The 20,015-nt window shown below is 56.1% G+C and overlaps 1 protein-coding gene across 4 annotated transcripts in view; it reads right to left on the reverse strand.

Annotated features, from left to right (window-relative positions):
- Nucleotides 1-20,015, reverse strand: part of ITPR3 (inositol 1,4,5-trisphosphate receptor type 3) — a 39,939-nt gene that overhangs the window by 12,311 nt on the left and 7,613 nt on the right. For 2 of the 4 annotated variants that reach the window (XM_085210718.1, XM_085210717.1), the window contains exons 3-41: nt 17,339-17,460; nt 15,532-15,618; nt 15,221-15,379; nt 14,999-15,097; nt 14,795-14,878; nt 13,758-13,904; nt 13,462-13,557; nt 12,257-12,307; nt 11,561-11,703; nt 11,329-11,428; nt 10,894-11,054; nt 10,037-10,178; nt 9,659-9,820; nt 9,339-9,511; nt 9,097-9,216; nt 8,753-8,935; nt 8,414-8,665; nt 8,116-8,260; nt 7,804-7,951; nt 7,324-7,520; nt 7,075-7,204; nt 6,771-6,828; nt 6,398-6,563; nt 6,110-6,274; nt 5,871-5,939; nt 5,325-5,450; nt 5,057-5,179; nt 4,698-4,898; nt 4,105-4,356; nt 3,886-4,011; nt 3,493-3,618; nt 3,256-3,376; nt 2,338-2,522; nt 2,102-2,250; nt 1,801-1,909; nt 1,588-1,678; nt 1,201-1,400; nt 357-531; nt 92-276 (exon numbers count right to left, since the gene is read on the reverse strand). In XM_085210718.1, the coding sequence (XP_085066844.1) occupies nt 92-276; nt 357-531; nt 1,201-1,400; nt 1,588-1,678; nt 1,801-1,909; nt 2,102-2,250; nt 2,338-2,522; nt 3,256-3,376; nt 3,493-3,618; nt 3,886-4,011; nt 4,105-4,356; nt 4,698-4,898; nt 5,057-5,179; nt 5,325-5,450; nt 5,871-5,939; nt 6,110-6,274; nt 6,398-6,563; nt 6,771-6,828; nt 7,075-7,204; nt 7,324-7,520; nt 7,804-7,951; nt 8,116-8,260; nt 8,414-8,665; nt 8,753-8,935; nt 9,097-9,216; nt 9,339-9,511; nt 9,659-9,820; nt 10,037-10,178; nt 10,894-11,054; nt 11,329-11,428; nt 11,561-11,703; nt 12,257-12,307; nt 13,462-13,557; nt 13,758-13,904; nt 14,795-14,878; nt 14,999-15,097; nt 15,221-15,379; nt 15,532-15,618; nt 17,339-17,460 (5,528 nt within the window). The remainder of the gene's footprint in view (nt 1-91; nt 277-356; nt 532-1,200; nt 1,401-1,587; nt 1,679-1,800; nt 1,910-2,101; nt 2,251-2,337; nt 2,523-3,255; nt 3,377-3,492; nt 3,619-3,885; nt 4,012-4,104; nt 4,357-4,697; nt 4,899-5,056; nt 5,180-5,324; nt 5,451-5,870; nt 5,940-6,109; nt 6,275-6,397; nt 6,564-6,770; nt 6,829-7,074; nt 7,205-7,323; nt 7,521-7,803; nt 7,952-8,115; nt 8,261-8,413; nt 8,666-8,752; nt 8,936-9,096; nt 9,217-9,338; nt 9,512-9,658; nt 9,821-10,036; nt 10,179-10,893; nt 11,055-11,328; nt 11,429-11,560; nt 11,704-12,256; nt 12,308-13,461; nt 13,558-13,757; nt 13,905-14,794; nt 14,879-14,998; nt 15,098-15,220; nt 15,380-15,531; nt 15,619-17,338; nt 17,461-20,015) is intronic. The other 2 variants (XM_085210719.1, XM_085210720.1) reach the window with 2 other exon arrangements.

Below are 20,015 nucleotides of genomic sequence, written 5' to 3' on the forward strand. Positions count from 1 at the left end.
CCTGTTTGGACCCAATGGAGGCAGAACCCATCCATCCTGCACCCCAGCCATATGGCTTCTGCCCCAGCCCCTCGCAGCCCCCAGCACCAACCTGAAGGTCTCGGTTGTGGTTCTCACACAGCAGTTGGAGGAATCGCAGGATAGGCTCCATAATCAGGACCGTCACCCCCATCTCATTGTTCTGCCCCTGCTCCCCAGTGTCGTGGCCCTTCCGAAACCCTAAGGCCAGCGGGTATCGGGAGGGGGTGCCAGGCATCATGAAGGTCTCTCCTCGTCCTACGGGCAAGCCAACCCCATTAGATCAGGCTGTCCAACGAGGCAGGCATTGGCCTTGCTGGGAGGACACGGCCCCATACCTTTGGTGCCAGGGTCAGGCTCGTCTTTGTCCTCACGAGGTTTGTTCCCAATGTCACTCATGTTCACAGACACCGTCGACTTGGTCTCTTGCTGAGCTTTCTTCATCCGGTCGTGTAAAACTTTGAAGAATTTCTCGGACTTCTTGTCGCTCGTCATCAGGTTGTAAAAGGATTTCTGGGTGGAGGAAGCACAAAGCAGTTGGAGTCTCCACTCCAGCCAGCCCCTCTGGTTTGGTAGCCTGTGGCACTCCAGACCTTGGGATAGCCTAGCAGGCAAGTTTGTTTTCAGACTCTTCCCTTCCTCTCCCTAAATCTTTTACTTTCTACGCCTTTGGCATTGCAATCTTTTGGATTTACAGGGGTGCAGCATGCCCTGTGCCTATTCTTCTCCTTTACCCACAGCAGAGCTAGGGACAGAGCAAGCAGCAGTTACAGCAGCTGCAATCTTGGAACCCCACAGGTTTTTGCACGTGCAATTTGTTGGCTTCCCTGTGATAAAGAATCCAAGATAACCTACAAGTTATCAACAGAGAGCTGCAACTCTGAGTCATTTCTGTGATACCCAGCAGAGGGCATCAGCATTACTCCAGAAACAGCAACAACCTTCCCCTTTCAGCATCCAGCCCTGAGCTCTAGCCAGTCACCAAGCTGGAAAACTCCGAAACAGGGAAACGTCTGTAGTTCCTCCCCCAGATGATGAGCAAACATGTGCAGTCCAAATGTTGGCAAAGTCTGCTACCCAGAGGCCAATCAGGGACCAAGGACTGCTCTGCACCCATCCCATACTGGGATCTTCACAATGCACACGTAAACCATCCCATGGTCTCGTGGCCACCACAGGCACCTGGATCTCGGTGTTGCCCCCATCCAGCAGCCGAATGGCAAGCAGGATGCTCTCCTGGAAGATCTTCTCGTTCTTGGTGTTCATGATGAGGTCAGCCACCAGCTTGGTGGCTCCTTCTCGGTCCAGCCGGCACTGGACAGCAGCAATAGCAGACCAGTCCTGGTCCTGGCCTACAGGAGAGGACATAGACGGATGTGATGCTGCAGTGATGAAGGAAAATAAGCACAGCTAACTCACTACCAGACCCATCCTTTCTTCTCTCTCCCATGGAGGTGGGAGCACAGAGATCATACACGGGTGTGATCCTACCATGGTTTGGAAGCAGGCATTGAAGGCGTGCATGAGCAGCACAGAAAGACACAGAAGGTATAGGATAGGGGCACTCACCTCCCCCAGCAGCATCCACGATTTCCCCTTTGGAGCTGGACTTCTTGTTCTGCAGGTAATTGTTCAGGAGCATTTTCCGCAGCAGGTTGCCCTGCCAAGACAAATAAACGTCACAAGGCTCCCAGCGCCAGCACTGGAACAGAACTGCAGTGGGCAGGAAGCCACCAGCTGAGCAGTGGGGCTGGGGATGTGCCATAGGGCCGCGATGCTCACCCTCTCACCATACTTGTTCCTCTTCACCAGCATCTGCTGCAGCGTCCGTAACACCTTGATGCACAGCTTCTCCTCCGTCTCCATCAGGTCTTTGGTGTGCTGCACCAACCTGGCCACGCACAGCAGAGTCACCACCACACAGCCAAAAGGACAAGGAGGTCCCCAGGGGCACCATCCCACCGCCCCTCCACTCTGTAGATGCACACCAGGATGCACAGCCCACCGGGACGCACAACCCACAGAGGATGCATGTCTCCAACCCGTCCCAAAAAACCCCATGGCAACTGCAAAGCATCCTCACTTGGACAGGAAACCTCCACTCTCGCATCGCTGATACGCCTCCGTGCCCTCCATGAAGAGCAGCTCTGGCCGGTGGAGGACATCCACCAGCACAGATAGCTCAGCCTCCACAAGCGGTTTCAAGCGGTCCTCCAGAGCATTAATGATGTCCTATAAACCACAGCGCACGCCTTTAGGTCGGTGCGCGACAGGGACTTTGCAATGCCCACACCTTCCTGCTATCACACAGCCCCATACCTGCAGCTTCTCTATGATGTTCTTGTAATCCCACTGGTTGGGGGTGGTGGAGACGCGGGGGAAGGTCCGCGTGGCCGTCTTGTAGCTGGACGTGTTCCTCTGCACGGTGCTGGTGGAGCTGCTGTTGAGCAGGGAGCTGACGTGGGCATCCAGGTCCATGGGCAGCGCGATGGAGCGGCTCTTGGCTGCAGGACAGGAGGAAGGGTTGGGGACAGCCATGAGCCGTCAGCTGCCACATCGGCTACCACACAGCCCCAGGCTGGGCACCCTTTCACCTGCTCTTCATTCGCAGTAAAGAAGATATGAATAAAATACAAGAGAAAAGCCCTCCAAGCTGCTGGGGGCTGTGGTACTTCCACCCATCCCTCCCCAGTGCAGCACCCATTGCCTACAGCCTCCACTGCCCAGCACGGGGTGGGAGGAGGCACCGCCTCTGGTTTCCAGTTGGAAAAGCCCAGTGCAGAGAGGCTGCAATTACAAAGGGGAATCCTACATCTCCGGCCAGTGTCTCCACCCAGCATCTAAGCAATGCTTTCCACGTGGTGACTCAGTGCTAACAATCCTTGTCCTGAGTCAGGCAGCTGCAGGCAGGCTGAGGGCAAAGTCCTGGCGAGGGAAAGCTGCCACAAACGCCAGCTTTCTTTCTGGGCTCTGCACCAGCAAGGACACACCAGGAATTCCCCAACCAAGCCCAAGCTTCAGCTCTCCTCTGGCCACACCAGACACAAAACATGGAGCTCAAAAGGCACATCCCAGAGCCAAAGCTCCCTGCTCCCAGCAGACAGCCTCCCCAGGGCACCCTGCCATGGCTACAGTAGGGATGATGGCTCTTGCCTGCTGCTGGGGCATAAGCAGCTGGAACAGCTGCATCCCTCTAGCAGGCAGGGAGCAGAGCATCCCTCCAGCACAGCTCCTTACCGACCATCGCCAGTGTTCGGATGCAGGCCTCCACTGAGCTCTTGTGCTGCTGCTGCAGCCAGGGGCACTCCAGCAGCCTCATGGTGGACTGGAGAAGCTGCACCACAATGGTCTGGTGGGTCTGAAGGAGAGAATGGGCAGCTCTGTATCAGTACAAGGTGCTCGCAGACTCCTTTTCCCAAAGAATGAGCCCTTTGCTCACTCCATGCATGGCCTGGCTGTGCAACACCCCGTTACCTGCAGTGAGGTGCTGTTCTCCGAGAAGGGAGAGCTGAAGAATGCATTGATGGTGTCCAGCACCACTGTCAGCACGTACTTCTCCAGAGTGGGGTCTGGCAGGCGCTTTTCTCGCTTTTTGCACATCTGTGAGGAGAAGGGAGGATGCTGATGGCATCGGGACCAGGTGAACAAGCACAGCTGGACACTGCTGGCACCCTGCTGAACTAGGGGACATGGGTGGTGACACAGCTTCTGGGTCTATGCCAGAGTGCTGTCCATAGTGCGGCTGCAGAAGTCCCTGTTGTGCCCATGCCCCTTGTTTGCCAAGGGAGCTTTGGTGACATCAAGCTGTCCCCATAGAACGCAGCAGCCACTGCTGCCATGTCCCTCCTCCCAGCCCGAGCCACGCACCTGGGCCATGTCCAGGGTGAAGTTCTCAAACAGAGTCCAGATGTGGTTGCTGGTGTAGATCTCTTTCATCTCCACCTCTGTGTCCACGTAGCAGTGGTTAACAAAGTTCACATAGGCCATCTTCACCTGCCAGGGAGGGAGGGAGTGGGGTGCAGGCACATCAGAGGGATAGAAAACAGAACAAAGCCACCAACACCCTCCTCACTGGGCAGCCCGTACCTCCGTGATGCAGTCCTCGTGGGTCACCACCCTCACCACGTCCTCTAAGGGCAGCAGGGACGTACACTTGATCTCAGTGTAGACGTTCTTGCCCTCAGCGCACGCGGCCAGCAGGTCCACCAACGAGATGTGGTACATCAGCGGGCTGTTCTCCTCCACCCCATCCCTGGCTGCTGTCATCATCTCCAGCAAGGTGGCCAGCGATGCTTTGTCATTGTAGAAAACAACCACATCGTCCCCAGCATTGGTGAGCTGTTGGGAAGAGTCACCAGTCACTGCTCCAGAGAAGGATGAAAAACCTCACAATGACATCTTCTGCACTGGGGCGATGAGATGGAGCACCCAGGGTGAGGTAAAAGGGTTGTGTACTCATGGGGAAAATCGGGTGTTTGCAGTGCCATCAAAAATCACAACCTGTAGGATGCCAAAGTGTTTATTGGCTCTCAGACCTTGCATCTCTTAGAGATATTTCTTCCAACTCCAGGGAGAAATCAACATGTGGTTGGGAAGACTCTTGCCCAAAGGAGAAAATAACCACGCTCCTCCCAGGAGCCCTGTGCTTACAACCCACGGGCAGGAGAAGAGGTGCTCACCTCGGTCATGATCATGTCCTGACACTTCTTGACGTACTTGCCCTCGGCCTTGATGATGGTGTGCAGGAAGTCCAGGTACTGCACATGGCGGCCATGGGTGGCCACGCAGTGGATGAAGTGCTGTGGCACCGTCTCGTTGATCTCTGAGCAGAGTTGGTAGTTGTTGAGGAAGATGTGCTGCATTGTCTCAGCCTCCAGGAGCTGTGGGACCAGGGAGATAGAGTGAGGCTGGGGGCTGCGAGGCACAGCCTCCCCTCCTGTCCTGATCCTGCCTCCTCCGGGTGTCTTCTTCTGGTTTTTCTATCTCCTGCTCTCAATCCCAGGACTGATACTTAAGTCCTTCAGTCTCCTCTCCTTACCCCTGGGGTCAGGAACAGGTTGAGGTGTTTGTGCAGCAGAGCCTGGTTTTCCTGATTACCAGCACAAAACTTCTGCAGGAACTGATGGGTGAACTTGAGGATCTCCATCATCTTGGCATCACCCTGAGGAAGGGCAGAGAGGACAAACACTTGGGATTGGTAAGAGATGGAGAACAGGACCCAGCTATGTAAGATGTCCCCATGTTCCCATGGGGAACATGCACTTTGCTCCATGCACTTTGAAACCAGCTGGCTTCTGTCCCCCCACCTTCTCATAAGGGATCTGCAGCAGATCCAGCATCACTTTGTGGGCATCCATGTTCTTCAGCAGGCGCTGCTGCTTCTTGCGCACTTGCTCTCCAACTCCGCACATCTTATTCAGCCGCTCTAGGATCTGGGGACAGAAGGACAGTGGCCAAAGGGGAACTGAGCCTGAGATCCCAGGCCACCAGCTCTGGGGACCTGCTTGAAACCCAGATGTGCCCATCACAAGCCCAGATGATTCCTTCATGCCCAGCTTTGGGTATCGCTCACAGATTGCAGCATTCCACTCAGAAATCTTTCTTAAAGTGTAAAGCAGAGAGTGTTTGTACTCATCACCAGCCCCCTACCCTCCACTGTCTCCAGGGTGAGTCTCATTTGCAAATCCAGGGACTTAATGGGTTCCTTGTGTGCTGAGCTGGCAGGAAAGAGCCCTGGCTTGGACTCATTTCTACTGAACCGCTGAGGAGATCTGAAGTTCCCCTCAGTTTCCCTCTCTCCCTTCTCACTGGTGCACCAGTCAGCTCTGGGGTTAGCGTGTGGTCTTTCTTACCCCCTTGACTATCTGATAGTTCTCGCTGCTCTTCTCTCCTGGAGCAATGACCTCTTCATCAGCAGTGTGCTGCAAGGGGACAGAAATGGCTTCAGGGTCCCACCACATCTCCCCAAAGCCTGGAGAGTGACAGGACTCTCTCTGCCCTTCTCTTCCCAGAGCACTGGGCATGCTCCATCGAGAGGTCTGTCCTCAGCTCCTCACCCACCCTGGTTCCACATATTGCTCACAGCTCTCACCTCTTTCTTCTCCTTCTTGTTCCCATCCACATTGCTGTCTCCTTTGACGCTGCCTTTCTTGTCCACCCACAGCTCTGATTTCTCCACCATGGTGCGCAGTTTGTCCAGCTCTGACTTGATCACCTTGTAGTTCTCCACATCCTGGGCTGAGATCAGGAGCTGAACCTACAGTGATATTCATAGGGACTTTCCTGTGCAGCTGGTTTGCAGCATAAACCCCACTCCCCTCCTCACCCAGATGTCCTCCCAAAGCAAAGGGGCCATCAGATGCAGCCTCTCCAGGGTTACCTGCTTGAAGGTGTGCAAGACCTCCTGCCTCTGGCTGAAATGCTTGAAGAGGAGCTGCAAGGAGCCGGAGATGAGTGGTGGGTAGTCGTGCATTGTCAGGTGGATCAGCACCCGCAGGAACATCCTCCCTCCCTCGTCATCCACCTCCAGCATGCTGCTCGTCTTCCTGGAGCCAGGACAAAAGTGCTTGTGTTAGCAGCCATGTGGGAGCTGGCATGCACTCTGTCAGTTCAGGACAGATGGGACAGCTGCATGGGCCTTCAGAGTTTCATCTTCCTCATCACCTGCAGCTCTGAGCCCCAGCAGCAAGTATGGGCAGGAGAGGGAAGAGCCCTCCAGCCAGGCTAACTGTGCACCAAGGGCAGGGACTCACCCCACACCAAACATGGCCTCTGCGTGCTCGCCGATCCGGTCCAAGTTCATTGCTGCAGCTGAAGGGAGAGGAAAAGGAGATAAATGGGGAGACCAACATGACCCTACCAACAGAATTCCTGCAGGAGACAGCCCAGCTCCCTGCAGACCACGGTCCAAGCACCCATGATGGACACAAGGCCCCTCATCCACCCTGCACAAGCTCCAATTCCCCAACTCCCTGCCAGCATATGGATTGCTGCTGGAGCTGTTCCCTCCACGTCCCTGGGTGTGCCAGGAGCAAAGGGAAGAGTTGGAAGAGTTACTTGTGGAGTCAAAGGCTGGAGCCGTCCCATCAGCCGCGCTGTCCTGCATGGGGTAGACTTCCACAAACTCTTTCTTGAAGACAGAAAGCAGGTAGGAAATCCTGTAGTCCAGCCGCACATTCAGGATGAACTGGCAGCAGCAGAGAGAGAAGAAAGCAAAAGTGAGTCCTCTCATCACGCCACCTGCTTATTTGCATCAGAAAACCACGTCTCCCTGATCCCCTCGCAACTTCACGATGCTTCTCCCACCTGCAAGATCTCCAGGATCTTCAGCTTGGTCTCCATCACCACAATGTTCTCATTTTCGACGCTCCTCCCCCTGTCCACAGGCTCTGGGGTAGAGCCAGCACTGAGGCTTGGAGGGCTGAAGATAGACTGTTTCCTGCTCAGCACCATCGTGGACATCATCTGTCCAACACCCTGGATTGATCTCCTCACATTCTTCCCTGTAGAGTTAAGGCAGACAGAAAGAGAGGCGGGAGAGGACCAACAGAAAGACCCACTTAGACTGGAAAACACTATGGGTGTTAACCAGAGAATGAGCAGGAAGGATTCGCTATTTCTCTGCCATGGCCAAGGGCTTGACAGGACTTGCCAGTGGGTGACAAAGACTCATTTCAGCCCCAGCCCAAGTTTCCATGTGATCAAATGGGTGGCTTGTTTTCCTGCAGCCCAAACTGGAAACCTATTTGCCCTGGGACCATGCCTGCCTACAGAGCATGGACTCACCCGTCACCTCATCACTGTAGACCGCCTGCATCATCAGCTGGGGGTTTTGGACACAGTCGATGATGCCCAACAGCGTGCGCGTCAGGCGCAGCAGCTCACTGAAGCTGTAGAAGCCAAAGTAGATGAGGTTGTGGGCAAGGCTGACGACCTGGGGGAGGACAAGGCAACTCCAGACCTTGCTGTGCTCACAGAGGAGCAGGAAGAACAAACATGGGATGCCACAGAAGCAGCCACAAGGTCTGGATGAGGCCGATGGCTGCCACGGCCAACGCCACATCCCACAACACGCCGTGACACCGGCAGCTCTCGCACCTCGAAGGTGAGCTTGTTCTTCTCCTCGTTGGCAAAGGGCACTGCCTCGCTCACCACGTTGTTGAGGTAGTCCTCCACAAACTCCATGGTGCTGGCAAACTTGTTTTTCTTGTCGTCACGCGAGGCGTTGAGGTTGGAGTCGTAGCTGCGTGGGGAGACAGCAGGTGAGCACAGGGCAGCGAGCAGTCGGGAAGGTGCCCCCCTCCCAGTCCCTGCCGGTGCCTATCCAGTCCCTACGGAGGATGGCACCTGCCATCCCATATCCCTCAAAGCTGCAGCGAGACCCGGCGTGTCTCACTCTTTGATAGTGATGGCGGTGGGGATCTCAGTCCAGAGCCGTGCAAACTTCACGGGCATCACCAGCTCCTGAGGGTCTCTGTCCACGTGCACGTGCAGCATGAGGTGGCAGAAGGATGCTCGGAGATCGAAGGGCAGCATTTCATCTGCCATGCAGAGGAAGATCAGGTCCACGCCCAGCTGCTGGGAGATCTCCTTGATGGCCAAGTATTGGCGGTCCAGACACATGCGAGCAAAGAGCTTCAGCTGGTACCTGCATGGGGACGAGGAGGAGAGAGTGAGGCTATGCAACCCTTATGTCCTCACCCTGGCTGGGGAGAAGATACCATGGGATTGCCACCTGTAGTAGCTGAGGACATTCTCATCATGGGCATTGCCAGCCCGGGCCTCCTGCGCCAGCTGCCGGATGCTTTTCTCATGGTGATCATTGTTTTTGTCTGTCCAGGTGAGCCAGACCTCCTCCTCTGAGTACTCGATGCTCAGGTACTCGTGGGTCTGGGACATCTCCTTCACCGGCCTCAGCCTATGGTAGGAAAGGAGTAAACCTGGAGGTGTTCCTATGGATGCAGCACCTCAAGAGGTGACGGGGGTACTGTGGGATTTACGGGGTCACTGTGAGAGCTGGCAGCAGGCAGGGCAGGCGCTGAGCCTCAGCCAAGGAAATCTCTCTGCTGGGCTACTCACTCTGTTTTGATGAGGATGTCACTGTTCTTCGGGTCCAGCACACACTTGCAGATCAGCTCCTGGGTGACGGGGATGGCGATGTGGTTGGACACGCACAGGTCTGAGAGGTAGTCCAAAAACCTGGGAGTGAGAGCAGGGCAGAGACAGCTCGCTGTGAAAGGGGGGTCCGCTTCCATCCTGCTCCAGCACACCCCACCACCACGCTGCACAAAGCCCTCTGGGCTGGGGTGCAGGACACGCACCGTGGCTCACGGTTCTTGCGCACCAGGCTGACGAAGGTTTCCACCTCGGTCTTGGTGATGTGCTTCTCCAGCAGCTTGCGGTTGTTGTGCAGCAGAGCTGTGATGGTGTCCTCAGCCAGGATGTCGTAGCCAATCTGGGACTGCATCATGCCGAACTGCTTGGCTATGTGCTCCTGGAGTGAGCAGAGGAGCGGTGAGCACTCAAGGCTGTACATCAGGGTCTGTCCATGCCCTCACCGCCCCAACAAGACCTCTTCAGCACCCTGGAGCTGTGCAACACATAGGGGGGATGGGGGCTCTTCCTGTCACTCCCAACCCACCTGGTTCTTGCGGTAGTCCTCCTGGGAGTGCCGGAGCACACGGTAGCACAGCCGGAACATGTACTGGTAGGGAGCATTCTTCTGGTCCGACAGCTCCTCCAGCCGCACCAGGGGCCCTTCCCCACCTTTGTCCTTGAAGGGGGCTTTCAGGATCCCAAAGATCTGTCCAAAAGTAGAGATAAGTGCTGCATGCCTTCCACACTACCTCCCATGCCTTCCCAAGAGGGCTTGGCAGAACTCATGGGCGTGAACTGGAGATCAGTGCTACTTCCTCCATGGGCTTTTTTGGAAACACAGCCTCTATTGTGGACCAGGGCAGGGCAGTGGCCCTCTGAGGATCTCAGCCTTGCTTGGGTGCACAGCCCCAGGGTCACTCACCTGCTTCAGGATGTTCTGCTCCCGCATGAGCTTTTGCCTTTCCCGGTTGGGTTTGGTCACCACAATGTCCAGAACATTCTGGCCGTTGTTTGGGACGTCACTGACGAAAAACACCAAGTCCTCCAGCAGCTGGATCACAAACCTGCAAAGGGGCACAGCGTGGTGATGGGACCCTCCAGTCAGGGGAGCTAATTGCACACCCCACCCACACTCAGCTCCCCGCAATGCCGCTGGCACACTGTGTAGGACCAAAAAGCTCAGGGCTCAGGACACCGCTGGTTGATCCTCCCTATCTGCTAAAGGCCAGCAGCTGTCCTCAACCGTGAGATTTTGCAGTCCCTGTGCTTCCTAAGGAAATTATTGTTGTGAGTCAGGTGCCAGGCTAAACACTACAGGCTTCTGCTTGTGATTCACGGCTGGAGTTTTGTGTGGAAGTCTTCTGCCCCTTGAGTCACAACCACAGCAAGCACTGCAAAGCAGTGGGCTGGCAGGGCGGCAGCAGCTCGCTCCGTCCCACAGAGTATCTCTGTTTGTGCAGGAAACACCAAGAACCCACCCACCTAAAAATAACACCGTGACTAACTGGGCTGCCCCTATCACGAGGCCATCTCCCAGCCCCTCGCTTATTTTTCTAGCAGCAAAGGAGGGGCCGGAGTGGGTCTGTGGTGTTATCTGATTTCCTCGCCAGACCCCTGGGAGAAGCAGGCGTGGATTTGGGTTGCAGGCAGGAAAGCAAAGCAGCACTGGCACCAAGACCCAGTCAGGGGCCCCGTCCCACAGCAACACTGGAAGACCCTGGCATGGCCCCATTTCCACGGGAAAATGACTTTTTTTTTTTTTTTTTTTTTTTTTTTTACCTCCGGTCGTTCTGGCTAAGAAAACCTTCGTTCATCTTCTCCACCACGTTGGCCAGCATTGAGCTGGCGTCGTTGGCAAAGTCCAGGTCCCGGATCTCAGACACAGGCACAGAGACGATGGCAAATGCTTCTTTGTCTTCTTTGGTAGGACATGTGCCCAGCTGGGAAAGAACAGAGAAGCAGTGTCACACAGGTAGGGCTGTGCCGAGTGTCTCCATCAGCTGCCAACCACACAGATGACATCGGGAACACAGTTTGTCCCTCCTGAAAGGAGTAGGATGGGCTCTAGGTACTGGGGGAGGCTGTGGACTTGGTGCCCATCAGGGTACTTCAGTCCCCAGGTGAAGCCAGGGGAACCACTGGGGAAAGCCAGGAGGGAAGGAGGATGGAGCAGGGGGATAAATCTGTGCAAGGAAGGAGGGCACAGGGCCGCACCATGAGGCGGATGGGTCTCTCCTCGTCAATGTCAATGGGCACGTTGGTGCTCTGGATCCAGGTGTTGGTGCAGAGGTGGCGAAGCCTCACATAAGAGTTCCTGCAAACGGCACCACGCCTCGGTGAGCACACCCAGCAAAGCCCCTCCAGGAGCAGACTGGGCCCCAGCGCAGCACACAATTAACCCTCCCTCTCTATTTCAACCCCTCCACGCTGGCACATGCTGACGTACCGTGGGACGAAGGAATCTGTCTTCTGCAGCGTGGTGGGGTCCAGCTCGAAGAGGGAGGCGATGTCGTTCCCATGGGGCACGGCCACCAGCCGGTACTTGATCTTCTCCCCCGTGTTCCTGCGGCTGGAGCGGCTGCTCCCCCCCTGCAGCACGGAAAGCGGCTCTGAGCCAGGCGTGGGGTGATCACCCCGCTGAGCCCGGCCTCCCTGCACACATGGCATCGGAGGACACAGCGGCAATGCTCAGAGCAGAAGCTTTTGCTCAGATGCTGGGCTGAGCCTTGCAGCGCAGAGACGAAGGAGGGGCTGCAGGAGCACAAGCACGGCGCGATGCCACCCCTTCTCCAAACCTCACTAAGGGCAATGAGAAAAACCCCCTGCAAGTCCAAATCACTCTTCTACCAGCGCTTCATTTGCACACCCCCGAGGCCTGGTGATCCAACATGCACTGGGACCCTTCCAACAGATGTGGGTGGGGTCCCCTCGCAAGCGGGACATGGGGATGCTACTCTATGGTGCAGGATGCAGGGTGCTCTGCTGGGCAGCCCTGCGGTGGGGCAGCCACCAAGCAGGACCCGGCAGCGTGGCACGGGCGCTCTTTTGGAGCATTTCCCTGTTTTTAGGCAGAATCTAAGAGGCAGCGTGGTTTCAGGCAGCGGCAGCAGCATTTCTGCTAGCGAGGCTGCACACAGCTCACCGTGGGCGCTGCTTTGGGCTCAGCCACGTCTCCTTTATAACTTGGGTTTTCCTGAAAAGTTAAAGAGGGAGATGAAAGACAGCTATCAGCCCTCCCCCTCGGCCCCTCCAAAGCCCCGAGTGTGGGGGTAGGCTCTGTTCCTGTCTTGCTTCATCGCAGTGCGGAGAGGAAACCTGCCCAGATGGGGCTGGAGGACAGGACCCAGGACCCATCCCAGCGCAGAGTGCTCTGGCCCCACAAGAGAGGAGAGGGAGAGGCTGAGCACTGGTTCAGAGCTGGGGCTCTGCACTGCAGCAGGATGAGTTCCTGCTGGGAATCCCTCAAGGCCCCAGGCTGGGGTCTCGCTGAGCAATGCAAGCCAGGCAGCAGCAGCCTGAGAGGAGATCTTTCCTCCTCAGATGCCACCTGCATGCCCTTTGGTTGAAAGTACATCAGTTCAGCAGCCATTTTGGAGGCAGACCAGCCAGCAGCAGAAGGGGCAGTCACCTTAGGTCATCTTTTGCAATGCTGGAACACCTTTGGCATGGGATGCACCCAGCACCCCCAGGAACAGCCTTGCTCCTCTGGCAGCAGTCATATAAACCACATTCTTTAAGTGCAGAAACCCCTTTGTGTCTTTATCAGGAAGCCCTGAGCCAATTAAATGGGAGCAAAAGCCACCTGGTAGATGGTGTTTCCGGACTCAGATTTTGCCCATGCCTCCCCTAGCATCCCGGCTAGGAGACAAGAGGATGAGGAAGGGTAAAACTTGGTCAGGAAGAGTTAAACACAGCCGGATGAGTTATCTCCTGCTTCCATCTCATGCGGTTGTGCTGGGACAGCTTGGCCCAGGGTGAGCAAACAGAAGAAAGCCCCGGCCACCCCCCCACCTCCCAGCTCTGTGTGCCAGGGCCAGAGGGAGGCAGCGGGAGCGGTGATGTTGGCAGTGCATGTAGCACTGCAGGGGAGGGGATTCTGGAGGGAACAGTCCCTAACAAATGGGCAAATCCCAACATCGTTCATGGCCTCAGTGTCAGCAACTCTACCTGCAAGAAGAGAACGCTGCAAAGGCAAACAGGAGCAGAGCCAGGTGCTGTCCTGCAAATGCCCCCATGTCATGGCATGAGGGGACAAAGCAAGACAGGACATCACTGCTCTAAGTGAAGGTGCTTTTGCAGCCTCTCAATACAGGGCATGTTTCTGCACCCCTCTGCTTGCCCCCTTACCTCTGCTGCCAGGTAGTTGCCCGTGGCGAGGTGCTTGAAGCGGTACAAGCCATTCCAGTGCCCAGCCCCTCCTCGGCACGGGTCGTGGTGAACCACCTGGAAGGAGCAGAAGAGGGTTCAGAGTGGGGCTGCCCAAGCAAACACCCCAGCGACAAAGACCCATCCTACCTCAAAAGTGCCCACAAGTCAATAGATTTGGGCACGGACAAGAGACAGTCAGCGAGGGGCTGGAGGGATGTTCGTCTCCTGGGCAGCCTGCACTATGAAATCTCCCCAGATCCCTCAGCCCCACTCACCTCCACCTCCCAGAGGGCATTGGAGCTGGTGGCCGAGGTGGCCGACTGCCGCAGGGTGGTGCGCAGGAAGACATGCAGCTTGCCCTTGTACTCATCACAGGTCAGGAACTTCTCCTGTTCGGCATGGAAGAGCCTCACCACGTCCCCCTGGCACCGGGATGTGACAGTGAGGACAAAGAGCATTCACTCTGTGCCCATGGCTGTGGTTCACCTCCTGCAAGCCAGTGCAGCTCCTCCTCCGGCCCCACAGCCCTGCAAGTGGGCTGGGATCACCCACACGTTGCCCAGAGCAGGGTGCAGCTCCTGGCTGCAGGGCACTGCCAGCTCTTGCAGTCCTACCCATCCTATACCCTCCGAACCGAGGGAAAGCACCTTGCACATGTACAGAGTGGGGGGGACATGCGGTACCCTTACTCTGCAATGCCATCACTCTGTTTACTTGTGTAAGCTGCTTCTCTCTGTTCCTATTCCCACTTTTCATCTCTGGAGCGGGCAGAGGCTCCGCTCACCAATGCTGTCATGGCATTCATGCCCCAGCAGGAGGATGCAGAGGAAGCCAGGGATAAGCAGGCGCCTGGGGACGGGGATCTGCAAGGTCCTCACAATCAATATCCATCCAGCTGCTTCCTGGAGGACCTCCAACCTGAACAATAGCTCTGCAGGGAAAATTCCTTTCCCAGGCAGCAGCCAGCCCTGCTGCATGGCTTAACAGCTGAAAGCTGTCCCTGTGGCTAGAAACACTGCTGGCACCATGTGTGCCTCAAATTGTCCTCAAGAGACAAATTAATACAAGAAGGCAGAGGGAAACCTGATGCCCTCTGGGGTACCTGCTGACAGCAGGTACTAAAATCCCCAATTCCAGCACGCTGTTAGGTTCTCCAAGTGATGAATTCTCCTACAAATCAAGATCCTTGATCCATCCTGCCCTTGTCTCACAGCCAAGCAGCTATTCACATGTCCTGCCTGACAAGGAACCAGTGTGGGGTCCCCTGTCCCTATGGTGTCCCCATGGCTGGTGGCCAACCCTCCTTCCTTACCCCCTTCAGCACTTCCTCCATGTGGTCACGGAACTGCATGAAGAGGTTGATCTTCCAGCTGGTGTTACAATTGACCGAGTTCACCTAAGGAGCAAAAGAATGAGGTCACGATCCCAGAGAGGGAAATGAAAAAGAAAGAAGAAAAGGGAAAAGGAAAAAGCAGGCAAGCTCTCTAAGCCAGGCCCTTTGCAGGCAGCCCCGTACCTCCTTGCAGCCTGCATTATCAGCGAGCTCATAGTTGCTGGCGTGTAGTGGCTGCCCGGCATTCACGGGGTTCAGGATGACTTTGTCTCCCACAACTACCTGGGGAGCAAAATGGGAACAGGGCACAGGGAATGAGATGGGCACCCAGCAGGGAGGTGAGCCCTGGCAGGGCCAACACCAAAAACAAATCTGCTTTGGGGGAACTTCCAGCCCTGTGCTCACATTATCTCCGTTGCTCCTCAGCTTCCAGAAGGGTTGGATGAAGAGCCAGGAGCCCTCATTGCCGGTGGCATCCAGCGTCACCCGCATGGCGTTCTTCTCCAGCAGGGCTGGCAGCCGCTTGTTCACCGTCAGGTATTTGTTGCTCTTCATGTGCAAGAGCTGAGGAGGCAACCACCGGGGTGAGATCCCAGGGCTGGTCCTCCAGTAGGGACACGGTGAGCCCCTTCCCAGCAGCTGCCCAACTTGCAGTCGCTGGATCTGAGTGTTTTCCCACCAAACCACCAACCAGCACAGCCCAGGGGTGCCCATACCTGTATGACGCTGCCATATTTCACCACGTCTCCGTGCACCTTCTTGTTCTCTGTCTCGTTCTGCTTCTGCTCCATCTGGGCTGCATGCTGAATGCCAAAAGGAGAAGAGCTCAGCATGGTCACAGCCTCCTGCCCCTGGTGTGAACTCTGGGGAGCCACCTGCACCCTGAGATATAGGAAGTGCAGGGGACACCTCCTTCTGTCCCCCAGGATCACCATCCAGAGCCATAAGATGGTTCTCAGCATCTGAAGGCTGAGCCCAGCACCTTGCTGTGGCCCTGCACAGCCACATGAAGTCTATGCAAGCTTTAAAATTTGGACAAGCTTCTCCAGAATTCCCCAATATGGGGCAGCATCCCAAAGGGACCTGGGGACAAGCGATGCTTCCACTCAGCAGGGTTGCTGGTGCCAGAGGCTCCTGGCAGCACCCCAACCAGCATGCAGAAAGTGGGCAGAGCCATGCCCGGAGCTGGTCTGTGCCTGTCATGGTGGATGTGGATGGGTCCACGCTGGCCAAAACATCCCAAGAACTATTGTAATTGCTTGGCCCTGCTTGCAGCAGGCTGGGCCCACCAGCCCCTCTCCAAACCACAGATATTTTCCATGGCAGCTCTGGCAGTGGAAGGGGAGCTGTCAACACGCACACAGCAAGGCAGGAATCTGCTCCTGGGGACACGAAGGTGCGGCATCAGCCCTATGGAGCTGGGATGGGAAACCACAGTGAGGGACGGGGCTGGGGGAGCATCCATCCCTGCCCATCCTGTTGCGGTCTGCACTCTGCAGCAGGATGGGGCGGGTGGTCTGCAAGGCCAAATTCCTCCCTCACTGAGTGGGAATGGGCTGCCCTGAGCCTGTAGAGCTCCAGTCTGTCCATGTGGGGACACGGGCATCAGGGATGCACGCTGGGGTGGGCAGCCCCAGAGGCATCAGGAGCAGGACAAAAGTCTCCACGGAGCTCAGGGCTGCACAGCAGCACGGGGAGCACCTTGCTGAGCTCAAAGTGCAGCACCAGGAGCAGCGGGATGGAGTGAGGAAATCACAGGACCTCTTGAAGACAAATCCAAAGCAAGGTTCAATCAATCAAACTCGGAAATGAGCCTCTCCGTCCAGCCATGGCCAGTGCAGCTGCCAACATGACAGGTCACCACTCCAGCAGAGCAGGGATCTGTGTGGCTCTGTGCATGCTCATGGCAGTGCTGACCCTGTCTTGGTGCCTCCAACCTGGCTGGATGCTGCCTCAGCCCTCACTCAGCAAAGGCAAAACTGGGGGAGCAGTGGGGCCCGGCTCGGAGCCCGACGAGATGACTTAATGAATCCTGCCTGAGCTTCACTTCTATGAATCATCCTCAGGGCCTCGCCAGCTGTCTGAGGAGATTATGCAATGTTTAAAATGGGCCTTTTCCAAATCTTATGGAAGTCAACAGGAGCCTTTCGCTTCCCCAGCCCTTTGGAGCAGGTCCTGCTTGTAGCAGCTCCCCCTGCACCTCTGCTATGGGGCTGAGACAGCACAGGGCTGGGCATGGCCAGACAGATGCCATCCCTCACCCCAGCATCTCCTCCTCCCCACAGCTCAGTCTCTCTGTGCAGTTCTGCCTCAGGACAAAGACCCACAGCAAGAAGAGGGCAGTGGGACAGCAGAAGGACATCCGAATACAGCAAAACCCAGACGGTCCTGGCTGGCCGTGCAGCTGTCTTTCAGGAAGCAAAACACGGGAGGGTTTGCACAGTGAGAGGTGTGGAGGCCAACTTCTGCCCAGGGACTGCTCACAATTGGTTCCCAATGCTGGCAGCTATGAACTCAGCTCACCTGGAGCTTCTGCAGCAGCACCACGTCTGCGATCTTCTCCTTGTCCTGCTTGGTCTGCTTGGCCTTCCAGTACTGCTTCTGGGCGGAGTAGCGGTTCATGGGGCACACTTTGAAGAGGCAATCTGGGAGGAGAGGAAGGCGAGCATCAGCTGCATGACCTCACAGGGTCCTCCATGGGACCAGGGAGGAGCAGCACTGCTCCAGGCACCGCTCCCATCCCTGCAGTGCTCTCCATTCCCCCAGCAACAAGGCAGGCTGGCAGAGGGTCACACTGCCCGCTGTCAGCACGTGAGCTGCAGATCAGAGAAAAGAGGAGTTCAGAGTGACTCCATTTCTTGGAGAAGCGATAAAAGCATTCCCATCGGAAACAGCCTTGTAATTCGGGGAGGAAAGCTTCATGGGGAGAAAATGTATTGATGAGGCACAGCTGGGCTGCACAAGGAGCAGATCCTGCTGGGAGGAGTGTAGGCTGCAGGACTGGGATAGGAGCAGGAGGTCCCACAGCCCTGATGTCCCATGTCCCTGCAGGATGCTGTCCCCATGGTGGCAGTGCCACCAGGACACAGCAGCTCCACAGCAGTCCTGTGACTGCTCACAGCTCAGTGGGCAGTGCTGGAAGCTCCAAGCAAGTGCTGCAAACAGCTGCATGCCCAACCTAAAAGAGACGGTTGGTTGATGCAGATGACATGGGTTTGGGTCCTCCCAAACGGTGGCAGTGTGGATGGAACCTGCAGAATGCTCCAGTTTGGATGCTTTTCCCCACCATGCTGCGGTCAGGACAGATGCCCAGGACCAGGCTTTGTGAATCAAAGCACAGAACAGCTCTCTGGAAATCAGGAGACTGCAGCTGCTGTGTGAGCTCTGATTCAGCTCCGGGTTGGAAGCTGTGTGGGGATGGGGGCAGGAAGGGACCCTCAGCCTGGGTCATCCGAATTAAGCCTGAAATAGCAGCGCAGAAACTTCAGACACAAAAGGAAAAATCACTTCCATCTCTGGCCCTGCTCCCAGCTCGCTGGCAAGCACGTATTTATTTACCTGGGAGTGACGAACAAACAAGCCCAGAGCACAGTTCTCACCGGCTCGGGATGCTGGTGAGAGGCCAAGTTTCACATTTCGTTTTACAGGTCTATTTGCTAATGGCATGTCCCGTGCCAAGGAGGCTTTGTGATGCTGGGCTTCTAATCGGGGACTCAGCGCAGCTGCTGCAATGCCTGGCTGCATTCTCCCACTGCCTCCCAGCAGCACCACAGGGCCACCTGGAGCACCTTGAGTTGTTTTCATTAAATTGCTAATTAGGTTGCAAAAGGACCTGGTGCAAAAGAGAAACTGAGCAGGGAGGGAAGAGATTTAACATAGCTATTAAGAGATAGATGCAAATCAAACCCCTGGCTGCATGCACTCCCTGCCTGTGGAGCTCCTCGACCTCCCTGTAGCTTAGCAATGTGTTGCAAGGAGGGAAACTGAGGCACGGAGTTGGCTGCACAGGAGAAAGCTCCAAAGAAATTCTTGTTGGAATCTGGAGTTTTGGGACCCTGAAACTGAGTACCAAGGATCTTTTTCAAGATGGATAGTGGGCTTAAATCCTGCTGAGTGCAGGACTGAGACATCCCATTTGTTTCTTCCTGATGTACCAGAACGTACAGCTGGGGAAGGGTTCAGGGGAAGAAAATAGCAATGAAAGGCTGGGCATTTCAAAACCCGTGCAGGTCTGTAGGAGAAAGGCCCCATTCCCTTCACCGTGCCCCAAACCCACTGAGCAGCGTGGGAGCTGAGCTGGGAAGGGCAGGGTCCAGCCGCAGGATATGGGGATGGCACAGCCCATTACAACCCTCTTAAGCCTCTTGCTGCTGCGGCAGGGAAACAGCACCAGCCAGTTGTTTTTACCTCGCTTGCAGTGATAGCTATTGAGAAGGCAAACCGCTCGCTTTCCGGCCATTAAAACAAGCAGCTGGATATCCTGATAGGGTTTGCATGGAGCAGGGCTGAACGCAGAGCAGACCTGAGTCTGGAAAAGAGATTCAGCACCCACCCATATCCAGGAAAGGAGACGCTGTGGCTGCTGGGACCAGGGGAAGAGCTGGGGGTTTGCCATGTCTCCCAGCTGTTCCCAGGTGAAAGTCCATCAAGAACAGAGAAGCTGTGGGGTGTGTCAGGGCCGAGGGGCTGGCTGATGTCCTGGGAGCCAGCTCCATGCCCAAAGGAGGGCAAACGGTCCCATGGAGAGCGAGGTCACTGCTCAGCAGAGGGGACAGCACCGGCAGGGTGCTCCGCTGTAGGAAGGTAAAGCTGCCCCATGGAAGGGGCTGGGGCAGGATGCAGGGTGGGTAACCAATATTTAAAGAGCTTCTTTTTTTCAAAAAGGGGGTCTGAAATTACGGTACCTGGTGTAAAAGGAATGGTTGCCATAAACCAAACCCCAAATCCAGCAGCGCGACCACTGGATTGGGGGGTTTCTCAGTGCACAGCAATGTTTCATCCTGTCTGCCACGCCATCCACAGGGCGCTCTGGGCACTCAGCCCATCCAAGATGCTCTTTGGGACACAACCTTTCTCCTGTGTTTCATATGCGGCAGCCAGACACAAATACAGCATTTCCCAGGTAGATGCAGCACTTGGTGCAGCACTTTGCTCCTGCACAGCCCCAGGGTCACACTGCATCACCACTCAGCCCCAGGGC

The sequence above is a fragment of the Meleagris gallopavo genome, chromosome 28 (assembly GCF_905368555.1).
Source record: "Meleagris gallopavo chromosome 28, MGAL_WU_HG_1.1, whole genome shotgun sequence".
Lineage (NCBI taxonomy): Eukaryota > Metazoa > Chordata > Aves > Galliformes > Phasianidae > Meleagris > Meleagris gallopavo.